A 23,296-nucleotide genomic window follows, 5' to 3' on the forward strand; every position below is an offset into this window, starting at 1 on the left:
CCAATCAGATCCATTCCCACTCTCTCAAAAGGTCTTCCGATTATGGGTAGAGGTCGTAACGGGGCCGCAGAGGGGCGGTGTGTATTTTTCCTTTGGCATATCTCGCACTTCATGCAGTAGTTGTGAACATCTTTATATATCCCTGGCCAGTAGAAGAGCCTCGTTATGGTCTCTGTTGTTTTCTCCTTTCCGCTATGCCCTGCTGTAAGGTGTGCATGGGCAAAGAAAAGGACCTGTTCTCGGAAAGAAACGGGGACTAACAGCTGTGGAGTCCCTCCCTCTGTCCCCTCCCGGTACAGTAACTCGTTTTTAATAAAAAAACGGGGAAACTTTTTAACCTACTGGGTTTGGGTCACATGGGCGCTCTCCCAGGCGTTGAATAGGGTGGTATCGTTAGCCTGCGCGAACCGAAAACTGCGGTCCAAAATCCATGGTTCTGGGGACAGGAGAGCAGCCCTGTCGAACCTGCTCTCTAAAGGGGCTGTAGCCATAGACCCTGAAAACAACACCATAAACTCCGGGATGTCCACCCCCAACAGCATCTCCTCAGGAAGGGACTTCACCACCCCCACTCTCACCGTACAGGGGCCTTTGTTCACGGGGTGTATTGTTATCTGGGCAAGGGGATACGGTCTCACGTCCCCGTGTACACAATGGATGTGGACCACTGCGCCTGGTAAATACTGGTGTGGGTGTATGAGATGGTCCTGTACCACCGACTGTCGACAGCCTGAATCTAACAATGCTCTCACTGTCCTCCCGTTCAACTGCAAACTCACGTAGAATGAGCTCCCCATCTCGGCTGAGTAGAGTACGGACCGTGGCAAGTATCCGACTTCCATCGGCTCCTCAGTGGACCGCTTCCTCGGGCAGAGCCTGGCTATATGACCCCAGTCCCCACAATCGAAGCACTGGGGCCCTCGGACCGGAGGGGGACCCTCGATCCGCATAGGCTGGGGTCTAGAGGGTTCAACAACGCTCCTCTGCTTCTTGTCTCCTTTTCCGAGGCTGACTCCCTTTTGCCCCTTTTCTCCCTCCCATCCCAGGGACTTGGGTTGGGCTCTTGCATAGTTGGCGGGCATTTCTATGGCCTCATCTAGCGTTAATCCTGAATGTTGTTTCAGCCACCTCTGACTGGCGTACGGCAAAGCCTCCATGAACTGTTCTAGATATATTTTAGTCATCACGTCCTCCATTGTACTAGTCGACGGCTTCAGCCACTTGTCGGCGGCCATCTTGAGCCTGATGAACAGGGTTTTGGGGTTCTCTCCCGGTGTCCCTCGTTCCTTCCGGAAGCGGACCCGGTAGGCCTCCCCATCAAGCCCCAGATGGTCAAGTATAATTGTCTTAATGGTAGGATATGGGACCAGTCCAGAGGGGTTGGCCAGCTGGTAGGCAAACTGGGCTTCCCCGGTCAATAGGGGAGCCAAAAAGTGGGGCCACTTTTCCTCCGGCCACCCCAATGCTCTGGCGACCCTTTCGAAGTTCATAAGAAAGACGTCGGGGTCTTCACCATGGACGTATTTCTGCAAGGAAATACCTGATGGGTTAGGGATAGACAGGGGCCGACGGTCTATGGGTACCGGTAGGGTAGGGACTGAGCTGGTCTTCTGTATGCTGTCCAATTGAGCTGTTATGGTGTTTTGGAACAGGTCCCGGTCTGCTTGTGCTGACGTCATCTGTCGTTGGATTGCCCATTCCAGTTTCTCCTGTCCCTGGACGAGGTGCTGGATTAGGGCGTCCATCTTTTCCATCCAGATGGACCTTGTGGTGGTAAATCCCACTTCTGACACCAGTGTAGTGGGTCCGGGTGACAGATACGCAGGCTCAGGCTTTAAGAGGTTCTAGGGAGTTTTTATTTCAACAGTATACACAGTAATTCGTTCCCACTGGAGGACAGCTGCCTGTGGTAGGTGTTGCTTCGTGGGATGTCTTCCAGGGTGGTCCCTCTTTCTCTTGGCGGTGGCTCGGAGGGGTGGTCTGGTCTGGTCTCTCCGGTGTATATGCCCCAAAAGATAAAGGAAAGCAGGTGTCAGATAAACGCTGGGTACTGTGGTGACGTTAGGGCCGGGAGTGAGGAACACCGTGTTGGGGAACAGTTGTTGCGTGCCTAGGTGCTCAGGGGAAGGTGTTGTGGTCTGATCGGGGCTGAAGTGGCTACAGGCGGCTTTATTCAGAGGCGTTTTCCCTTCCCCACCCACCCCGCAACTTTCCCTCGTACCTGCTCCAGCCACGCTCCTCCCCCGGGAACGTGGCAGGGCGCCTCACGGATGTGTTGGCCTCCTGGCTTGTAGGTTTCTCCCCTCGTAGTCGTCACGTCGAGGTGGGTTCTTCCGCCTTCCGTCCGGCCTCCGCGGTCAGGCCTTCTCCTCCACTCCAGCTCCGTCGTTTCCGCTCCCTTCCGCTCGGGCTCGCACTCCTCCGATATTCCCAAGTCCGTCTCCCGCTCCTCCACTCTCCTTCTCTCCGACTCCCGCTCCTCCAGTCTCCTTCGCTCTCTCTCGACCTCCGGGGAAACGCCGTCCGTCGTCTCTCTTCTCGGACTCTCCTTTGAAGTCCCGCCGATGAAGACGTCATCCGGGGGAGGGGCTTCCACGCAGGGAAACTCCGTCTTAAAGGTATGGTGCTCATCCTCTATCGTCCAATCGAGGCGATTGTACGGAGCCCAGTTGTCCAGCCGGGAATGTCCCTCAGATGCCTGCGTGGTGAGAGAAGGGTTTTTAGCGCAATCAAGTGCCGGACAGTGACAGTCAGGGGTGTTTATGGCACCGCTATCCCCTACCCCGTCACAATTATTTTCCTTGATTTGGAACTTTTTCATCATGGAGGTAAGATACAGAGTAAAATACACCGTAAAACCACGGCTTGCAATTCATTATTGCACGCAAGTAGTGCACATCCAAAAAGCCAGATAAATGCTGAGGGCCCGCAGGAATTGTAGCAGAGATGATGATTTCGTAAAAAATCTGAGAGATATTGAGATTAGGTTACTTACTAGAGGCTATCCACAAGAAACGATCCGCAAGGCTAAAGAGAGAACGATGCGACTCAAACGTTCTGATACCTTAAAAGATATCTCCAAATGTAAAGTAAAAAGTAATCAGATAAGACTGGTAACGAATTACCACCCCTGGTCCCATAAACTTTACAGGATACTCAAAGATAATTGGCCTTTACTAACTGTGGACAAAACATTGGAACCTCACATCTCAAAGACCCCGAGTATTACATACAGGAGGGGGAAAACAATACAGAGCATTATCAGCCCAAGTTATCCTAAAAAATCACAAACTAAAACAATGTGGCTCCAACAACTGAATATCGGATTCTATGCATGTGGCAATTGTAGCATGTGTAGGCTAGCGAGGAAAGGGATTAAAGATTTTGAGTATAATGGCTCACGTACTTTCCGGATCCATGACCACATGGACTGCCTGACTAACTTTATTGTCTATGTGATTCAGTGTAAATGTAAAAAAATCTATGTGGGAAGTACTATTCGCCCACTTAAAGAAAGAATAGCTTAACACTTCCGTGCCTTGAAGAATCTGGACATCAGATATCCAATAGGCAACCATGCTGCAATTTGTCCGGATCAGGGAACTTCATTAAGCTTCCAGTTCCACTGTATTGAAACTGTTAAAGCAGATCCCAGGGGCGGGGATAGAGAGCTTAGATTGCGTCAGTGTGAAGCACGATGGATTTCTAAATTATGAGCTGTGGATCTCGGAATTAATGTTGATCATGAATTACACTACTTTCTGGATGTTAAATAAGTATCGCGCTTTCATGACTGTAACTATGCTTTCGATCTACATTTGGACTGAATTAATGTGTTGACCTTGATGGAATAATTTGGTAGCTATTTTATACACTCTGTAAGCTACATCAATATTTCTGCTGTGTTAAATCTATGAAGAAATACTTATCTTATGTGTTTATATGCACTGTATCGTCTGTGATATGGTCCTTTGATTTTGCCTGCAACTTAGGACACATGCCCTGTACTGTTGTAACTGTGATATTTGTGTATAAAAACTCTAAATTAATGGATTTCATCAATCTAAGGTTATCCTCTAAAGATACCTTGGGTTATTTGGCTCTCCTTTCTCTAAGATACTTTTCTACTTTTTTACTTCCTGTCTTTCTCCTTGTTTGGCTATTAACAAGTTCTTACCATTCTCTTTATGGCTCAGTATGTGGTTCTGATGTGATGGTAACACTGATATAATAAGAACTTAATGAAGAATCCCAATATCACAACTATTTTGTGAAATGCTGATGATCTTTTGAACATTGATAGCTATTACTTATCAGAATGTTTCTCTTTTTCTTCTTTTTTCCTCTCATTGCGGGGGTTTCCTTTAGTATATATCATTATTGCTATTTACTTGGGGATGATTGGTATGATACAAAAAACACTATGGCAACCCGGGTCTCGTGCTGAGTCAAATATAACAACCAGGAGAAAGTATATATATCTCTAATCCGACATCTCTTTAAGAGAGAACCCTTTAAGGACAGGACCCATCAATCACAAAAGGTGGTGAGTTTTTCATCATTTGGGTCTGTACATCTCAATATGACGGACCAGATCTTGGAGTAACGACCTGGTAACGTGCAGAGAGAATGCAACAAAGGAGGGTTGCTGTCAGGTCTCCAAAAAAATGTGTCAGAAATGACATTGTATCCAAAAGTTAGTGAAGGGGATCCTAAGGTCAGCAGCACTAAATAATAAGAGTGAAAATAAAAATGGCTAGAGGAACTCAAATGTTCTTTATTCGGTAGAGTGCCCCTGTCATAGTTAAAAAGCAATATGGCAATTTAGCACAAATATTTTGTCATTATGCTAATGTCCATATCCGTATGGTCGACATGTTTCTGCCCATTGTGATCTGCAAGTATCAGGGCTTTCTTCAGGACCTTAGATGCTGCTGTGGTTTAGTGAAAAAATGTGACAGAGTAATTCAAGTGAAAAAATACTTAAGATAAAATAATCCTACCGCACCGGTCAATTCAAAAGATATCGAACCCGGGTACCTAGGAACACAAAAAAGACGGTTGGAAAATACAATCAACCTGGTATATAGAAGAGATTCAGCATAAGGTCATCACTATTCAATGACACTAAGAACAGCATACAATGATGCTTTAAAGCATTTAATTAATAAATCAAATTGCACTTACACATAAGTATTGGGTGATGCCCTCACCTCAACCTGGTCCTGACTCAGGGAAAGGGGCCCCGCTCTAGTTAAAAATGAAGAAAGAATTCATGCTGCTAGTTATCATGCCTAAATTATATCTTCTCATTAAACATAGCTGCAACAGCGAGAACTAGCCCATGTACTGCGAAAAAGAGGGGAAAAGAGTGGATTTGAGGCGACATGGTCATGATCTGAACAATAGCTTTTTAAGCTTCGTGATGAATTCAAGAGACGATTTACTTAGTCTAAAAAACGATCCCTAATTGGCAGTGATATTAAAAGGGAAACAACAAGCAAAGTGACAGCCCCACTATCGTTTGGAGACTATCTCGTTTACAGGTGCCAGTATATTTAAGTCAAAGGAAGCATCCAAACATTAAGAAAGCAAGGGAGCTAGCGCTCGCATGTTACGCGCAGAGAGACAGCCCCCCTATCGTTTAGAGACATATGTCGTATACTGATGATAGTGTATTTAAGTTTGAAGGAAGCATTCAACACACTGGGAAAGTAAGAGAGCTACTGCTAGACCTACCTCTCCGTCGGTACCCCGGGGCGGTCTTTGAGTAAAGACCGGAGGTGCCGACGAGAGGGTATAAGCTCTCTTTATAGTCGAAAAAAAAAAAAAATAGTTCCAGGTGCGGGAATTTCAGAAGGAGGCCAAGTTAGTGCCTGTCCCAATTTAAAGTGCAATGCGCATGTGTAACAAAACAGACACTGATTGAGGAACACCTCGTCCCGGTACGCATGTGCGGTACACAGCCATTAACCAACTGCAGCATGCGAACCTACGTGTTTAAACAGAAAGAAAAGAGCAAACGCATCCGTGTAAAAGGAAAACACGACCTCGTATGCGCTATCTCTATGATAAAAATAATTAGAAATAATTAGATCCCTGCAGGCAGAGGGTACAGAACCCAGTAAGATACATAGTACCAAGTTCTATCTAGTTGCCATACGTTCGAGCACAGAATTGCAGCAACATAGAACTACAACAAGAGCCAAGGAATGTCATCATTGAGCCCCACTATGTCAGAATGTAATCGGTGTACCCATCTTTGTTCTCTGCGTAGCAGAAAGCGTTGGACATCTGTAACATGTGGAGGAATATGCGGTTGTTCTAGGATAACCCAACGTAAATCATTCTCTTTATGACCTGCTGTAATAAAGTGATTAGTGAGTTTAGTCGTACTTTTTTTGCACCGTATGGTGCTTTTGTGTTCTGAAATCCTCAACTTGATCTTGCGAGATGTCATACCCACATAGTCTTTTCCGCAGGGGCATTTAATCAAATAAATAACCCTTTCGCTGTTACAATTGGTGTGTTTGCTCAGGACCCAAGGTTTACTCGTGCCAATGTCTATCTCTGTTGTATGTGAGGTTTGAGGGCATGCTGAACAGGTCCCACAGGGAAAATGGCCAATGACCGGAGGTAAGCCCCATAATGTGGTATTTGCAGGGTTTTTCATTACTCTGGGACGTGTATGTACTAACTGGTCTTTTATGTTGGAGCTCCTCTTAAAGGCAAATAGCGGAGGAGGCAGAACACTACCTTCAATTTTAAGCACTCTCCAATTCTTTAGAATGCTCTTCTTTAATGCATTAGAGTAACTACAAAAAGTATTGACACATGTGATTCTTTTGTCTTCATCAGTCGAATTGCAAATCTTCTTCTCTAGGAGAGCCTCCCTATGATTATTCGCAGCACTTTTCATAGATGTCTTAATAGTTCTCTTGGGATACTGTCTCTCAAGAAGCTGTGTAGAAAGGTAAGAGGCATGTTCTCGGTATTTGGAAATGTCGGAACAATTCCGGCGTATACGGAGAAATTGTCCGAATGGCAGGTTCTCCCTAAGAGCTTTAGGATGAAAGCTCTGAAAATGTAATAGGGAGTTGCGTGCCATCGGTTTTCTGTACAATTCTGTGTTGATTACTCCATTGTTAGAGCCAATTAGTAGATCCAAAATGGGTATGCTTTCCTGAGAGAATTCACAGGTGAATTTTAAGAATTCGTTCCTGTTGTTTAACCAGGAGTGGAAATTCTTGATCGTGTCAGCGGTACCTCTCCATATGACTAAAATGTCATCTATATATCGTTTTCAGGTCAAAATGTGACCTAGAAACGGATTAGCTGTTGACAGGATCTCAGTCTGCTCAATTTGATGGACATACAGGTTCGCTAGAGAAGGAGCAAAAATACTCCCCATAAATGTGGATTTAAGACGTAAACCAGTATTAGTTGTATCCTCCTCATCACTTTCATGTGGTTTATCTTTAAAGAAAGCACGTAGTCTGACTTTCCTAAAGAATCCGGCTAGTTCTTGTCTAGTCTGAAAAGGGTCTCCTTTGATTTGAAGCCACTTGTGAGAACTATGCCTTCCTACATTGAGGATACCAAAGACTTGTTACGTATCTTAGATGGGATGCCATTTGACATTACACAAGATTTCCTGGTAAGCTTTGACGTGGAGTCATTATATACCTGTATTCCACAAAATGAGACACTGTCTGTGGTTAGAGCGCTTTTGGAAGGAGTGGATCTGGAGAGTCCCACACCAGTTGATTTCATCATGTCTTGCGCCACCTTGGCTATGAAGGAGAATTTTTTCAAATTTGAGGATGAATTATTTTTACAGATCTCCGGAACATCCATGGGGAGTATTTCTGCTCCTTCTCTAGCGAACCTGTATGTCCATCAAATTGAGCAGACTGAGATCCTGTCAACAGCTAATCCGTTTCTAGGTCACATTTTGACCTGGAAACGATATATAGATGACATTTTAGTCATATGGAGAGGTACCGCTGACACGATCAAGAATTTCCACTCCTGGTTAAACAACAGGAACGAATTCTTAAAATTCACCTGTGAATTCTCTCAGGAAAGCATACCCATTTTGGATCTACTAATTGGCTCTAACAATGGAGTAATCAACACAGAATTGTACAGAAAACCGATGGCATGCAACTCCCTATTACATTTTCAGAGCTTCCATCCTAAAGCTCTTAGGGAGAACCTGCCATTCGGACAATTTCTCCGTATACGCCGGAATTGTTCCGACATTTCCAAATACCGAGAACATGCCTCTTACCTTTCTACACAGCTTCTTGAGAGACAGTATCCCAAGAGAACTATTAAGACATCTATGAAAAGTGCTGCGAATAATCATAGGGAGGCTCTCCTAGAGAAGAAGATTTGCAATTCGACTGATGAAGACAAAAGAATCACGTGTCAATACTTTTTGTAGTTACTCTAATGCATTAAAGAAGAGCATTCTAAAGAATTGGAGAGTGCTTAAAATTGAAGGTAGTGTTCTGCCTCCTCCGCTATTTGCCTTTAAGAGGAGCTCCAACATAAAAGACCAGTTAGTACATACACGTCCCAGAGTAATGAAAAACCCTGCAAATACCACATTATGGGGCTTACCTCCGGTCATTGGCCATTTTCCCTGTGGGACCTGTTCAGCATGCCCTCAAACCTCACATACAACAGAGATAGACATTGGCACAAGTAAACCTTGGGTCCTGAGCAAACACACCAATTGTAACAGCGAAAGGGTTATTTATTTGATTAAATGCCCCTGTGGAAAAGACTATGTGGGTATGACATCTCGCAAGATCAAGTGGAGGATTTCAGAACACAAAAGCACCATACGGTGCAAAATAAGTGCGACTAAACTCACTAATCACTTTATTACAGCAGGTCATAAAGAGAATGATTTACGTTGGGTTATCCTAGAACAACCGCATATTCCTCCACATGTTACAGATGTCCAACGCTTTCTGCTACGCAGAGAACAAAGATGGGTACACCGATTACATTCTGACATAGTGGGGCTCAATGATGACATTCCTTGGCTCTTGTTGTAGTTCTATGTTGCTGCAATTCTGTGCTCGAACGTATGGCAACTAGATAGAACTTGGTACTATGTATCTTACTGGGTTCTGTACCCTCTGCCTGCAGGGATCTAATTATTTCTAATTATTTTTATCATAGAGATAGCGCATACGAGGTCGTGTTTCCCTTTTACACGGATGAGTTTGCTCTTTTCTTTCTGTTTAAACACGTAGGTTCGCATGCTGCAGTTGGTTAATGGCTGTGTACCGCACATGCGTACCGGGACGAGGTGTTCCTCAATCAGTGTCTGTTTTGTTACACATGCGCATTGCACTTTAAATTGGGACAGGCACTAACTTGGCCTCCTTCTGAAATTCCCGCACCTGGAACTATTTTGGTTTTTTTTCGACTATAAAGAGAGCTTAGACCCTCTCGTCGGCAACTCCGGTCTTTACTCAAAGACCGCCCCGGGGTACCGACGGAGAGGTAGGTCTAGCAGTAGCTCTCTTACTTTCCCAGTGTGTTGAATGCTTCCTTCAAACTTAAATACACTATCATCAGTATACAACATATGTCTCTAAACGATAGGGGGGCTGTCTCTCTGCGCGTAACATGCGAGCGCTAGCTCCCTTGCTTTCTTAATGTTTGGATGCTTCCTTTGACTTAAATATACTGGCACCTGTAAACGAGATAGTCTCCAAACGATAGTGGGGCTGTCACTTTGCTCGTTGTTTCCCTTTTAATATCACTGCCAATTAGGGATCGTTTTTTAGACTAAGTAAATCGTCTCTTGAATTCATCACGGAGCTTAAAAAGCTATTGTTCAGATCATGACCATGTCGCCTCAAATCCACTCTTTTCCTCTCTTTTTCGCAGTACATGGGCTAGTTCTCGCTGTTGCAGCTATGTTTAATGAGAAGATATAATTTAGGCATGATAACTAGCAGCCTGAATTCTTTCTTCATTTTTAACTAGAGCGGGGCCCCTTTCCCTGAGTCAGGACCAGGTTGAGGTGAGAGCATCACCCAATACTTATGGGTAAGTGCAATTTGATTTATTAATTAAATGCTTTAAAGCATCATTGTATGCTGTTCTTAGTGTCATTGAATAGTGATGACCTTATGCTGAATCTCTTCTATATACCAGGTTGATTGTATTTTCCAACCGTCTTTTTTGTGTTCCTAGGTACCCGGGTTCGATATCTTTTGAATTGACCGGTGCGGTAGGATTATTTTATCTTTAAGTTTTTTTTCACTTGAATTACTCTGTCACATTTTTTCACTAAACCACAGCAGCATCTAAGGTCCTGAAGAAAGCCCTGATACTTGCAGATCACAATGGGCAGAAACATGTCGACCATACTGCTATGGACATTAGCATAATGACAAAATATTTGTGCTAAATTGCCATATTGCTTTTTAACTATGACAGGGGCACTCTACCGAATAAAGAACATTTGAGTTCCTCTAGCCATTTTTATTTTCACTCTTATTATTTAGTGCTGCTGACCTTAGGATCCCCTTCACTAACTTTTGGATACAATGTCATTTCTGACACATTTTTTTGGAGATCTGACAGCAATCCTCCATTGTTGCATTCTCTCTGCACGTTACCAGGTCGTTACTCCAAGATCTGGTCCGTCATATTGAGATGTACAGACCCAAATGATGAAAAACTCACCACCTTTTGTGATTGATGGGTCCTGTCCTTAAAGGGTTCTCTCTTAAAGAGATGTCGGATTAGAGATATATATACTTTCTCCTGGTTGTTATATTTGACTCAGCACGAGACCCGGGTTGCCATAGTGTTTTTTGTGTTGAGAATTAGGGGAAACACAACCTGCAGGTCTATTAAAAGTTTTTTTCCCTTGGACCTTCCCTCACATTGATTCGTGTTACTTCTGATTGGTATGATACCCATTGCCTAATTTGTGCTGTGGCTGGTCGTAAATGGGAATTGTGCACACCTTTTCCCCTCATTTCTAGTTATTTGACATATTTTCTTACATAGCCCACCGTTTAAAGATGGCGGCTATTTTTCTCATATATCGGTTGCGTTAGTCCGTTCTTCTTTTCTCGATTAAACAACGTGAATGACGCCACCCGTGCGTTTCTGCTTAAAATAGCGGTACCAAACAGCATCGGGGCTTATATGAATTGGTTCTCACTACTAACGGAGCACTCTCCTTATCGGTAAGATTATGACACCGGGCACTATGTTTTCTTTACATACTGGTCTCTACCAATATATATGGGTGTATGCCTGTAAAGTATCAGTGGACACGCATAGCGTCGTGGCTTTAGCTGTATCGTATTTGACAATGCTTGGAGTACTATATTATGTGGTTGGATCCTGGCTTTTGATATGGACCCAATACCTTATGGAGATGACTTGGGTACAAAATTATGTTTAGGAAGCTGCTTGGCTATGCTTTATTTGAGTTTCCTGTAATTGTTCTTACAAACTTAGCTAGTATGCAGCGAGTATGACTAGTATAGACAGTGAACCATAACGACATTTGACTAATGCTTGTTACGATGTTATTGTGTCTCACTTTAGTCGATTATAGATTAGAAACATCTTTTCCTTTCTTTCTTTCCGGTTACAGATATTTGAATTTCATTACTTTCGAAATGGCCTTTTGATCACTTTTAACTGATAGCTCCACTCAGGTAAAATATAGAAACATTTTTTGAAGTATTTTAAATCGTACTTTATAACATAGAGAATCACATTACTTAGTATTGACTTGGGGCTTATTGTCCTCAAGTAACTACTTTTATTATTTCCTCTTTGCTAGTGCGTGTCTGGCATGCAACCAATATCTTAGGTCTCTTTGAGATACAAGTCTTCTTTTATTAGATCTAGCGCGCTATTATCTAGATTTACTGCATGCTTTATTCATATGTTTAGCGTGTTGTTACCTAGTTTATTACATGCTCCACATATTTGGTTAATGAGATTTTGCGATATATTGATCCCATATAAATGGTAATTCGCCCATCTGTTTTTCTTTTTTCCCTTAACAGCTATATAGCTGTTACTGCTGAACTTTGGACTAATACGAATTACTTCAGGCATATATTACACGAAATTGAGCAAAGTCCATATTTATGTATGACGTATTGCTTCTACTTTATGAGATTTGGTGAGTGAATTTGTCTAAATATATAGAATACAGACTTTCTATACTCACACGCCTATATTTTTATTATATGACGTTTATGAATTCTTTAACACAGGTGTAATTTGGTGATCTTTGACTTGTCTTGGTTCTTCTTCTGTTTATTTATGAATACTGATTCGTGTTTAGTGCAAAATAGTTTAGTCTCAACATCTAATCTTGACTCTTTAGATGTGGAGTAGGATTCTGTTCTGACCCTATTGCTTTTTCGTCGATCTTCTGCTTTTAGTTGTTTGGCTTTGGTGTCTACTCTTGATCTGATTTCAGTTGAATTTTTGGGAGCTCTGTGCACTGTGTTTTCTGGTGTTTATTCTCACTGGGTGTTACTCTTTTCACCTGGTCCCTCTCTGGATCATTTTCTCAATGGATCTTTTTATTTTTTTATGTTGGATATACATGTTGTTATATTTGTTATAATGATATATTGTCTGAACAGTATTTTTTTCATTTCTGTAGCCCTGAGGAAGTCGTTGGGTTATTTACCCAAGACGAAACACGTGTTGGGTGCAATCTTTGTATTTACCTTATATTGTGAATCGTCATGCAATGAGGCTTTGGGAGACAAGAAAATAAAGAAGACTGTTCTTCTGAATATATGGACTGAATTTTCTCCTGAACCTTTGACATTATTGATCTGGATACGTATGTGCTTGTGCTCTGGAACAATATGTTTTTTTGTCTGAGTATATGGTATATCACTGTATAAGGGACTTACATGTAAATCAAATTTGCCAAGGATGTGTAAACCAATCATACCATGTTTTAGAGATGACGAGCACATGCAATTTACCACTGGTTACCAGTGTCCTAATTCAACAAAAAGATCAGAAAAATAGGCGGAAGAAGGCAAAATGTTTGGGGATAACCCTGCAAAAAGGGCTAGGTCTAACACAACCCCCTTCCAGCCTAAAGCCAGGGTACACTAATCAAAACCTTGATGAGCTTTCCTGCTTAGTGTGATAGAACATGGCCCCAGCCCCCTATTGCAGTGCCACACACCAGTTCTACGCCTCTCTGAACCCAGTTGGATCCCTCTGTCTATACTCTCAGAGCCCATTAAGCTAACCCATGAGGAATCCTCTCCTCACCTGCGGACCCCATCAGTGAAGTGCCTAACTTTAAGTTCACAGACGCTTCCCAGCAGGCAGAGAGTACCACCATGGCCAACAAAGTGATGTGGCCCATTTCACCCCTTGAGTCTAACTTCTGTCCCCAGCCCAAGGAAACCTCTATCCACAAGGACAGCTACCAACAGAGGTCACAGACCGCTATCAGCGTCCAGAGCCGGGCCCCCGGCCATCCAGTGGTCTCTGCCCTCTGTTGTTAGAGGGGGGGCGGTAACACCAGGTTCTTCACATTCTTTTTCCACTCCAGCTCCCGGCAGTTCAGGGATGGTGTCCTGAGACTGATCCTCCAGGCCAGGCCCTGTACCCTTAGGCTGGACAGAAGTCAGGGGCAAGTCCTTCCTTCCCTTCCTTCTGGGCTTCCGTACCCTCCTTTTGGGAGTGGTACCCCCAGGATCCAGAACTGTCAGAGCGCTTGTGGCAGCCGCCCGCACAATTCTCCCACCATTTCAGGGGTTCAGTACTGCAACTGGTCTTCCAACCCAGGGTTTGTACCCTTAGGTTGGACAGGAGTTCGGCAGGGTGTCCTTCCTCCCCCTTCAAAATCCTCCATCTTCAAAATCCTCCATCGGGGCTTATATACCAACCTTTGCGGAGTGGTACTGTCCGGCACTAGAACTGGTTGGACGCTGGTATCAGTCTCCCCCTCAAGTTCTCCTGACACTACGGGGTCCCCCTTAGTGGATGGTCTCCTAGCACAAACTAGACTCCCTTCCTGGAGCCCCCTTGGGGTACTCTCCAGGCTCAGGGTAGGGCATTGGGCACCCTGGGATTTTGCCCCCCCCCCACCTCTCCTCCTGCTCTGAGAAGGTACATGGGACTATTGCTTGAATATAAAATACCTTAAGAAAACAAGAGGCGCTTGGTAAAACCAGAACAGTTCATTTAATTAAACAATGCCGCTGTGAGCACAGTCACATGGTCTGAGGCCTGGGGCATATTATAAAGTGAGGTATCTGAGGTTAGAGTCTACCAGAAAAAGCGTTACCAAACGATGAGTAATTTGTTCAATAAGGACATTTAAGAAAAACAAAAATATACATATTATGTAAGCTGTGTAAGACTGCACAAGACAAAGTAAATTCCTTTAGTACTCTTCTGTCATGAATGACTCGAGTTCAGAATGCATTTTGTTGTACGAAGCAGAAACCACCCAACACGACACATCATGAATAGTCACAGTTAATTACAAGTGGCTATGTCCTAACATTAAAATCTGCATAGTTTGCATGAATGTGTGTTGCTTGTTAGGTATCAATATTATTTTCTATAGTTTACTCATTCCTAAATGAAAAGTGATGATTGCACAAAGATAACTGAATTTGAAACCATGGCGAGTTGCTGTGAAATTTGTAGCTGAGAGCAAGCATAGCCTGCGACAAACTTTGTGACGGTTGTACCAATACACTTATAAAATATCTATTCCATTTCGTTAAGCCGACAAGATAGCAATTTCAGAAATGTAATCATGTTGTTGGTGCTCTTTTGAAAAATACACATAATTTCAACTTTTAATGTTTAAATCTCTTTTATTAAGTTTGTAGACAAAGAGAAAATATTAATAAACACCAGGTAATAGGCAGTAGTAGTCAGGCATAAATAGAGTGTATACATCGGTGGTCCACTTAAATGAAGTTATAAAAGATACAGCACACCACTTAGCCATCAAATACGAAAACTACAGGAGGACTTGGCATAGCTAGGTAGATTGGAGAAGCCTCCTCCCGGCTCAGAAATGCCAATACTAACCAATCATAAAGGAGTCCCTCAATTGCTCAAGTCTAGTATACTTGAGCGAGTACAATCGCTTCAGCTATAAACCTGTAGAGAGCGTGGTGCACTGATAGCGAAGTCTGAAAAGACAATAGTGTATCGCCAAGCAATAAGTACAGCAAAGGGATAAGAACATTGCTAGCAATGACAATTGTGGCAAACAAGAATTAACCTGACTACAGATTATCACTGCAGGCTCTAGTGGTGAATAACATGTCATCAAAATCAGCATAGGCTTGTCGCGATCTGTTTGTAACCAGCTTACCAGGGACCAACAGTCACTAGAGGCACAAAATGCAGCCTGCAACACAGTATCAGGGGGAGCCCCCATGCCTGCTAGCCTGTTAAGAAAGAGAGGAACAAAAAAGAGCCAAAACAAGAAGCTAAATAAGGAAAGATAAGCGGAAAGAAGAGAAGAGGAGGGAAGAGGAGAGGGCGCAGCGTTCCATTGGCGAGGACGAGCTATAGTGGAGGAGGAGTAAGTCCTCAGGTCAGAGCGTCGAACCCAACCACCCCATGAGAGGATTGTGTACCCCCACCCTGTCTACCCCAGCTCCTTTCATAGCATTCTCCCCTAGGGAGCAGAGGGTCATCGAACAGTTGAAGGGCTCTTAAATGGAGAGGGACAGCTCGAGCATGTTCCAGTTTAGAGAGATGGGAAACTAGGGGTTGCCAAGGGCACTTTAATTTAACATCAGTGTGGGCTACGCGATGGAGAGGAGCTCCATCGCCATTACCTGCCATAGACGGGTGAGCCACACCGAGGAGGGTGGGGGGCGGTCAAGGATTTCTTCCAATGGAGCGATATAACCTGCTTTGCCGCATTAAGCATGTGGAAGATCAAGCGCCAATCCGAGCGAGTCGTTGCTTTAAGAGACCTCGGCTGGAGTCCTAGATTCACTACCCCTGGGGTACTCGGAATGGGTATACCCACCGCCTCCCTGATGTGGCTCAAGACCTTCTTCCAAAAGATCGTTATAAGCGGGCAAGACCACCATATGTGCATGAATGAACCTGGGGCGGTCTGGCAACACCAGCAGATAGGCGTGGAATTGGGGAACATCTTTTGTAATCTGAGGAGGGTGTAATACCGATGGGTCATGATTTTGTAAGCTGTCTCCTGTTGCCCAATGCTTTTAAAAGTGCCAGGCATGTCCCTCCACAATTGTTCCCAGTGGTCAGGGGAAATGTCTTCCTCAAGGTCTGTGTGCCAGCGGTGTTGATAGGTATGAGAAGGTAACGCATGTGAGTGTTGAAGGACCTTGTAAGTCCTAGAGATCAGGCCTCGGGAACCATCAAAAGAGTGGACTAAGGATTCAAAGGGGGTAAGTTGGCGCGTGGCGCCCTGTGTATATGAAGGAGTATGTAGCCAATGGCAAATTTGAAGGTATTCCAAACGCGCTGCGTTGGGGAGGTGAAATTCTTGCCTGCATTGCTCAAAAGATTTAAAAATCCCCCTTCGAATAGATGTGCGATTTGTATGACACTCTCCAACTGCCCGTGCAGGAAAGGATATGGGCTGGAGGGCTGGTGGAAACTCCGGGTTGCGCGCCAAGGGTGTGTGAGGGGAGGGAAAGGAGGTAAAACCTCAGGCCGCTGCAATTGTGTCCCATATCTCTAGAACCATTCCTGTTGGGGTAGCAATATAGGCCCTACAATGGCGAGCACCCCTCAGCAACCAAGCCAAAGCCCAGAACGGGCGGCAGGCCACACCTCTGTACATTTGAAACCAATGTTTCTTGCTTTTGCGAGCCACCCACTCTGAGAAATAGCACAGATGCGACACCCAATAATAAACTAGAAAGTCGGGGCATGCCAGCCCTCCTTGGTCCCGTGGCATTGTTAATACTTTGGTAGAGAATCGCGGCCTCCCCTCCCCCCCCCCCACCCCAAATAAACACATCAACCTCCCGTTGAAGGCTCAGAATGTCCCTTTGGGGGATAGGGTTGGAAGTGCTTGGAAGAGGTAAAGGATCTTGGGGAGAATGGACATCTTGACCACGTTGAGGCGGCCCAGCCAGGAAAGAGGTAGCGATTAACATCGTTGGAGGTCATCCCTAACTGACTGTCTATAAGCTGGCCAATTTGCCTGTGTTCAACTTGTTTTTTAATTCAAAAGCAATACTACTTACCATATTTTATTGTTTTCTGCAACAAATCAGAAAACCGCAAAGTGTTGAGGCCGTTATAGTCCACTGAAAACAACATGTGTTTGTCTGCTTAGCTTTCATACATAAAGTTATTCTAATTTGATTATTCACACAGGAAAACTGCAAAAAATGATTGGAAGCGGTATTGAAGTGTGTTCAATTAACACATTATTTTGTAGATCACCGCACGCGCCGAATATAGAGTATTTTAAAAAAAAAAATCAGTATACTGTGTTAAGTTACAAATAGGCATGTGACATGGGATAGTATTTGGAAAACCTGACTAATAGTTTTGTGTTAATAAAATGTACTGCTGTTTCACAAGTTTTAAAGAAGCATTAATAGTTAAGTAGGCTTCAATATACGGCTTTCCACACTGTAGCAAAATATTCAATCAGCTCTCATTTCCCCACAGAATGGAAGTTGCGATCAATAAACTAAAGAAGGCTGGTAACCACAAAGGAGTCTACATTCTTCGCTGCAGCCCAAAAGAGTTTAATAAATACTTTCTCACCTTTGCCGTGGAGGTATGTGATGTACATCAGTGTTTGTTCATCTTACATTTAAATAAAAATGTGTATATTTAGTAATGTAACTACACTTTAGCAACCAGCATATTTATTTTCTTTCGTAGGCTCATTGAGAGTTTAATCTGCATGTTTTTTCATGTGGAAAATTCCTTCATTTTCTATCCAATTCATTTATTATATTTTACTTTAAGGTTTGGTTCACATGTATTCCTAAGACGACCTATTTTTTTTTTTTTTTAATATTTATCTCCTGACAATGTTGACTGTAGATTTTGAAAAATATATCTTGGCCCTTATTGGCAAAAACGCGAGCCATAAATCTCCTCTTAGAAAGACCTGATTAAGCATATAAATGATGAGTAGAAATGCTTGAATCACTTTGAATTCTGTAGGAATGTTTTTTATTACATCATTGTTCTGTTCACCTGTTTATCGTACTTTATGTACCCCCATGTTCGAATTAGTAATGGTCCTCTGCATGGTTAATTTCTTGTATGTACTGCCTCCGGCCCGGAAGAGCTAACGTTGGCAAAGACAGTAGGTCTTGCCTCTAAGATCTAGTGTTTTTGTTAAAGTTTTTAGCAATGTTGAACAGCCTCACGGCTGCTGTATGCCAGAGATAAAAAAACAACTACTGACAATATTGTTGTCGTTTTGTAGGTACATGCATGTGTTCAACACACATGCACGCATTTACATAGGACACTGTATTGTTTATATATATAATTATTGGATGAGCGTGTTGCAGGAGCGGGGGTGAAGTAGCACATTGTTATGATTGGTACTGGTGGAATTGTTGATGTAATGTGGAATCTTCATGCACAGGAGAGCGACATGGAGTGTTCGAGGCAGAAGCACACAGTAAAATAGAGCAATGTAGAGTTTGGAGGGCAGAAACACAAGAACGAGACACAAGTGCTGGTAGAGGGATAAAGCGAAAAAAGGTGTGCTCTCATGGAGTGCTTAAACAAAAAGAAAAAAGTAGTTCCCTAAAAGTGAGCATACGAAGCACTGAAGCCAACCAATCAAAAAGATGATTAAAGAGGCTTTGCTCTGTGGCTGGGACAAATGCAAGATTGGCTAACAAAATCTAATAAGAAGCAGGCAAATGAGTGACAGTAAAGCCAGCTAGGTATAATGGGTGGACTCCAAGCTCCTGTATTTTTTTGGTAAGCTCACTATATGTCTTTTGCAACCAGACAACGTACCGCAACTTCAGGTGAGTCAGTAGTGACCAGCAATGGAGGTGTCCGCGGTGCCAGACAGGAGCCAGAGAAGGGGGCTGTATATCGTTGAATGTCTATACATTCTCTCCTCAAGCAAGGGGTCGCTATCAACTAACTCTCCATGTGCTAGTGTGCGTAGCCAAGGCACTGTTTGTGTGCGAGCAATCAGCTTAGCTCTAAAGAAGTTATATGCCGAAAGGCCTGGGAATTTCCACAACAGTCTGGAACCAAAGAGGGTGGCGGACAATCTCGATAGTCAATCAATCAAACAGGGATTTGTGGAGCGCACTACACACCCGTGAGGTCTAAAGGCGCTCAGGGGAGCGGTCCGGGCAGCTCCGAGGTCATCTGAAGAGCCAGGTCTTTAGGCCCTTCCTGAAGGTTTGCAGTGTCGGGCTTCGTCTGATGCTGAGGGGGTTTTTGTTCCAGCTCTTGGCCGCTATGTAGGAGAAGGATCTGCCTCGCTGGCTCTGCAGATGGGGGGATTTCGGCCAGGGCAGAGTCGGCAGAACAGAGGTTTCTCTTGGGAGCATGGAAGGAGATTATTTTGTTGAGGTATTGGGTCCGGTGTTGTGGAAGGCTTTTTGTGTGTGTGTGTGTGTGTGTGTGTGTGTGTGAGCAGCTTGAAGGTCACTCTTTTTTCGACTAGGAGCCAGTGGAGGTCTCGGAGGGGCTGGATGATGTGTTTCTGTCGTGTGATGCTGAGGGCGAGTCTGGATGCAGCATTCTGGACGGTCTGGAGTTTGTGAAGGAGAGATTTGTTGATTCCAGCGTAGAGAGCATTTCTGTAGTCCAGCTTGCTGGTGATAAATACGTGTGTGACGGCCTTTCTGGATTCAAGGGGAATCCATTTGAAGGTCTTGCGGAGTATGCGGAGGGTGTTGAAGCATGTGGAGGATACTGCGTTGATCTGTCGGTTCATGGTGAGAGTGGAGTCGAGTATGATGCCGAGGTTGCAGGCGTGGTCCGTGGGGGATTTCCGAGGGCATTGGGCCACCAGGTGTCCCTCCACACGGAGGGGGTGGATCCGTGGATGAGGACTTACGTTTTCTCAGAGTTGAGCTTCAGGCAGCTGCTGCTCATCCAGGATGCAACGCCCTTCATTCCTCCCTGGAAACTGTGTCAGGTGATGTCAGGGTCCTTGGTGAGGGAGAGAATGAGCATGGTGTTGTTGGCGTAGGATACTATGCTGAGTCCATGTTTCCTCACACTACAGGCAGATACTCTGAGGTTCAGGAGTCCGGGGCGATAGCCCCCACACCCCCCACACCAGTCAGCCACACGCGACTCTATTGGGCCAGGTCTGTAGCCCGGCCACTGGTCTCCCTGTATTCCCCCTACAAGCAGCGCCCTGAGCGAATTCACAGCCAGGTTGGGCCTATCACCATCCACCAGCAAATGGGGAGGAGGGATAACAGTCAAACCAATGCTGATTACTCTGCCGTGCTGGCACTCCTGTCCCCCTTGTGAAGGCTGCATGTAGGGCTTTGACACCCCTATCTTTGGTCAGCTTTTCGGATGCGATGTCAGCCCCCACTCCGGGGGACAGGGGGAAGTCAAGACCACCACTCAGCCACCAGGTTGGGCAGTGTCTGTGAGCCCGGGCTACCACCAGTAGCACAGGCTGTTCATCACTCCTTTGATGCAGCTCCCCACTGCGGGCTGGCTCACCACACTTGACCGTCACCTCATCGCTGCGCTTCTCTTCCTGTCTTAGCCATGCTCTGCCTGGACTCATAATGCTTGTGGAGTCAGAACTGGAAGTCTCTTATCTGATTTCCCCATTTTGAAGGCTCCCCACTGCTGAGGGAGCCGTATAAACTTGACCATGACTGGGAACTCTCCTATAGTGCGACTGCTATTTTAGGTGGTTGGCCATACCCCTGTCTGCAAGTCTGGACCTAAAAACAACCCTTTTAGGTGGGCAAAAGACTCACAAAAAAAGCTGAAATAGACAGATTTGTGATCAAGAAGTACAAAAATTAAGAAGCTAAGGTCAGTTAAAAGTACAAACTAATTAACATCTCCCAAGTTAGCATTAGTGTTGACCAGCAGAAAACAGTCACATGCTGTTTAATAAAAACATGTACATCTTTGTATGTGATGTGGCTGTCTCCTTAGTGGTTTGCAGATGATGGTAGTGTATTATCTTAATTTCCACCGGGGCGAAGCCACTGAAGCCCCACTGGCCAAACTCACATCTTCGAATACTGTTTATTTTTCATTGACATCTCATTTGTACGTTTCCCAACATTTTTCTATTTTATCTCCATCTGCCATTGCACAATATGTCCCAAATAAATAAAGGATGTCTAACAATATGAGAGATGTGAACTTTTGTATCCATTCAAGTCGTCCACTTCCACACACAACAGTACTCGATGCAAGGGCGGATAGAAGCATCTAAAACCAAATGAATTTGAGAAATGGCTAAAGGAATAACCTCAAGAGGCTTTACAGCTTGCGTGTGTAGGTGTGTATATAATTATATACATTTCCTCATGAACATTCTCTATTGGCCTTCCTGTGCGGTTCAAAATCGGTGCAATGGGGAAAGAAGAAACATTCTGTGTAACCGGATCCTCATTTTACTATTTTTACTTCTTTATTTTCTTATGCATGACATTGACAAAAGATAGCTCAATGGGTGAACGGCTTCTGCAGAGGTAGGAGCCTGGAGTCTGCTAAGAATGTCATCCTTCCCATGTGGATGAAATGGCACCGGTACCAAACACCAGTGCTTTACTAGCACATATCCTTTCATGGTATCTGTACAGACAGCACTGCAGCCCAGAACAGTCCTCTGAGGGGGGTCGACCTGAATGGTTCCTCCACCCCCGCAATACTAGGAGGGTATTGTAGCGCCCAGAAGCACCCTTTGGTGATGTAGATTTTGCAGCAAAGTACGGCAAGGTCTCCGATCATGATGTGCGCATCTTTGGCGAATTGGCGCTGGTACAGGTTTGAATGAGAAGGCATCAGCGCTGTACAGTACAACGGCAAAGATGTGCACGGCACGTGCAACAAACTGACGCAGGACAGGCACCCATTCAATTAGAATGCTTTGAAATTGGAAAATGATGCTCACTCCCCTCACCAGCCCATGATTAAATGGAACGTTCCCGCTTCAACAAACGAATCGACTTTTAATTCAATATACAACATTTTGAAAATATATTTACTTGTAACCTTCTTAGGGGTGCTGACATGTCAGAATAGTGTAATAAACTTGTTCACTGCGTGTTACCACCTGCAACACTCTGGTATAAACTTTTTAAAATGTATTTGGCATGGGTTTCACTAAGCGTTGCCACTTGACCAGTTTTCTACCGGCATCATCGGTATTTTTTAATGTCCGAGCCGGTACAAAATTAAGCGAAATCACGCGAAGCCGGTGTTTTTAGCTAGCCGTTGTAGGGTTACCACCTACTTTACTTTCATGCTTATTGATGAGGAGAATTTATTTTTGCCCCTGTTTACTCTGTGCCAATGGTTAGTACATGGGATTTCTGTCTTGCTGCTATCTTTAAATTGTTTTTGTTGCGATTAACCATTGCCATTCACATTCTTGCCAGTCGCAGCACTTTTCTTTGTGTTGCAGATTTGTTTGTTTGCCACTTTTGTGTATCTCAGTGTCTGTGTTGCGGTAGCAAATCAGTTTGACTGATTTGAAACTTGCAGTTCCTTCATACATTGTACCCAATATCTCAAAAATCACAACATTGATATATACATTGCGAAACGTTCCTTCTCCCACTCCCTACACATTTTATCCAACCCACCAGTGGCCTGTGCCAACAAAATTAGCATAGAATTTCATAGCCAATGCTCATGTTTTGTGTAGCATGTACCCGTTGTGGAACTCAAACAATAACCTTCACTTTACAGGTGTACTTGAGGCAACATCGACCAATTGTGTCCTGCATAATGCAATTAATTACATGCAATCATTAAAACAAGGCAGAGTTTCCATCAATTTTTCATAGCATTTCATGTGCGAGTACGCACGTTAAAATCAAAGGGCGCTACTTGCACTGAGCCACCTACACTATGCAGCTACTAGACTACTGACCTGCTGCTCCTTTCCGCGCACACATCACGCATGATCAAAAGGCAGGTGGCGATGTTACCGATAGACAGTTTAATACTGCTTGTGCCACAGCACTATGCAGCTACCAGACTTCCTTCCCTGCTGCTCCACCCCGCGCACAAGCTGCGCAGGGTTAATAGCGCGGTACCAGGCTGCACAAGGCAGGTGGCGCGCTGTCGG

General features: G+C 44.3%; 1 protein-coding gene across 1 annotated transcript in view; it reads left to right on the top strand.

The window, feature by feature from the left end:
* Positions 1 to 23,296, top strand: part of JAK2 (Janus kinase 2) — a 1,019,755-nt gene that overhangs the window by 764,484 nt on the left and 231,975 nt on the right. The window contains exon 10 of the mRNA XM_085635055.1: positions 17,686 to 17,797. Within this exon, the coding sequence (XP_085491181.1) occupies positions 17,686 to 17,797 (112 nt within the window). The remainder of the gene's footprint in view (positions 1 to 17,685; positions 17,798 to 23,296) is intronic.

The sequence above is a fragment of the Triturus cristatus genome, chromosome 2_1, assembly GCF_964204655.1.
Source record: "Triturus cristatus chromosome 2_1, aTriCri1.1, whole genome shotgun sequence".
In the NCBI taxonomy this organism is placed as follows: domain Eukaryota; kingdom Metazoa; phylum Chordata; class Amphibia; order Caudata; family Salamandridae; genus Triturus; species Triturus cristatus.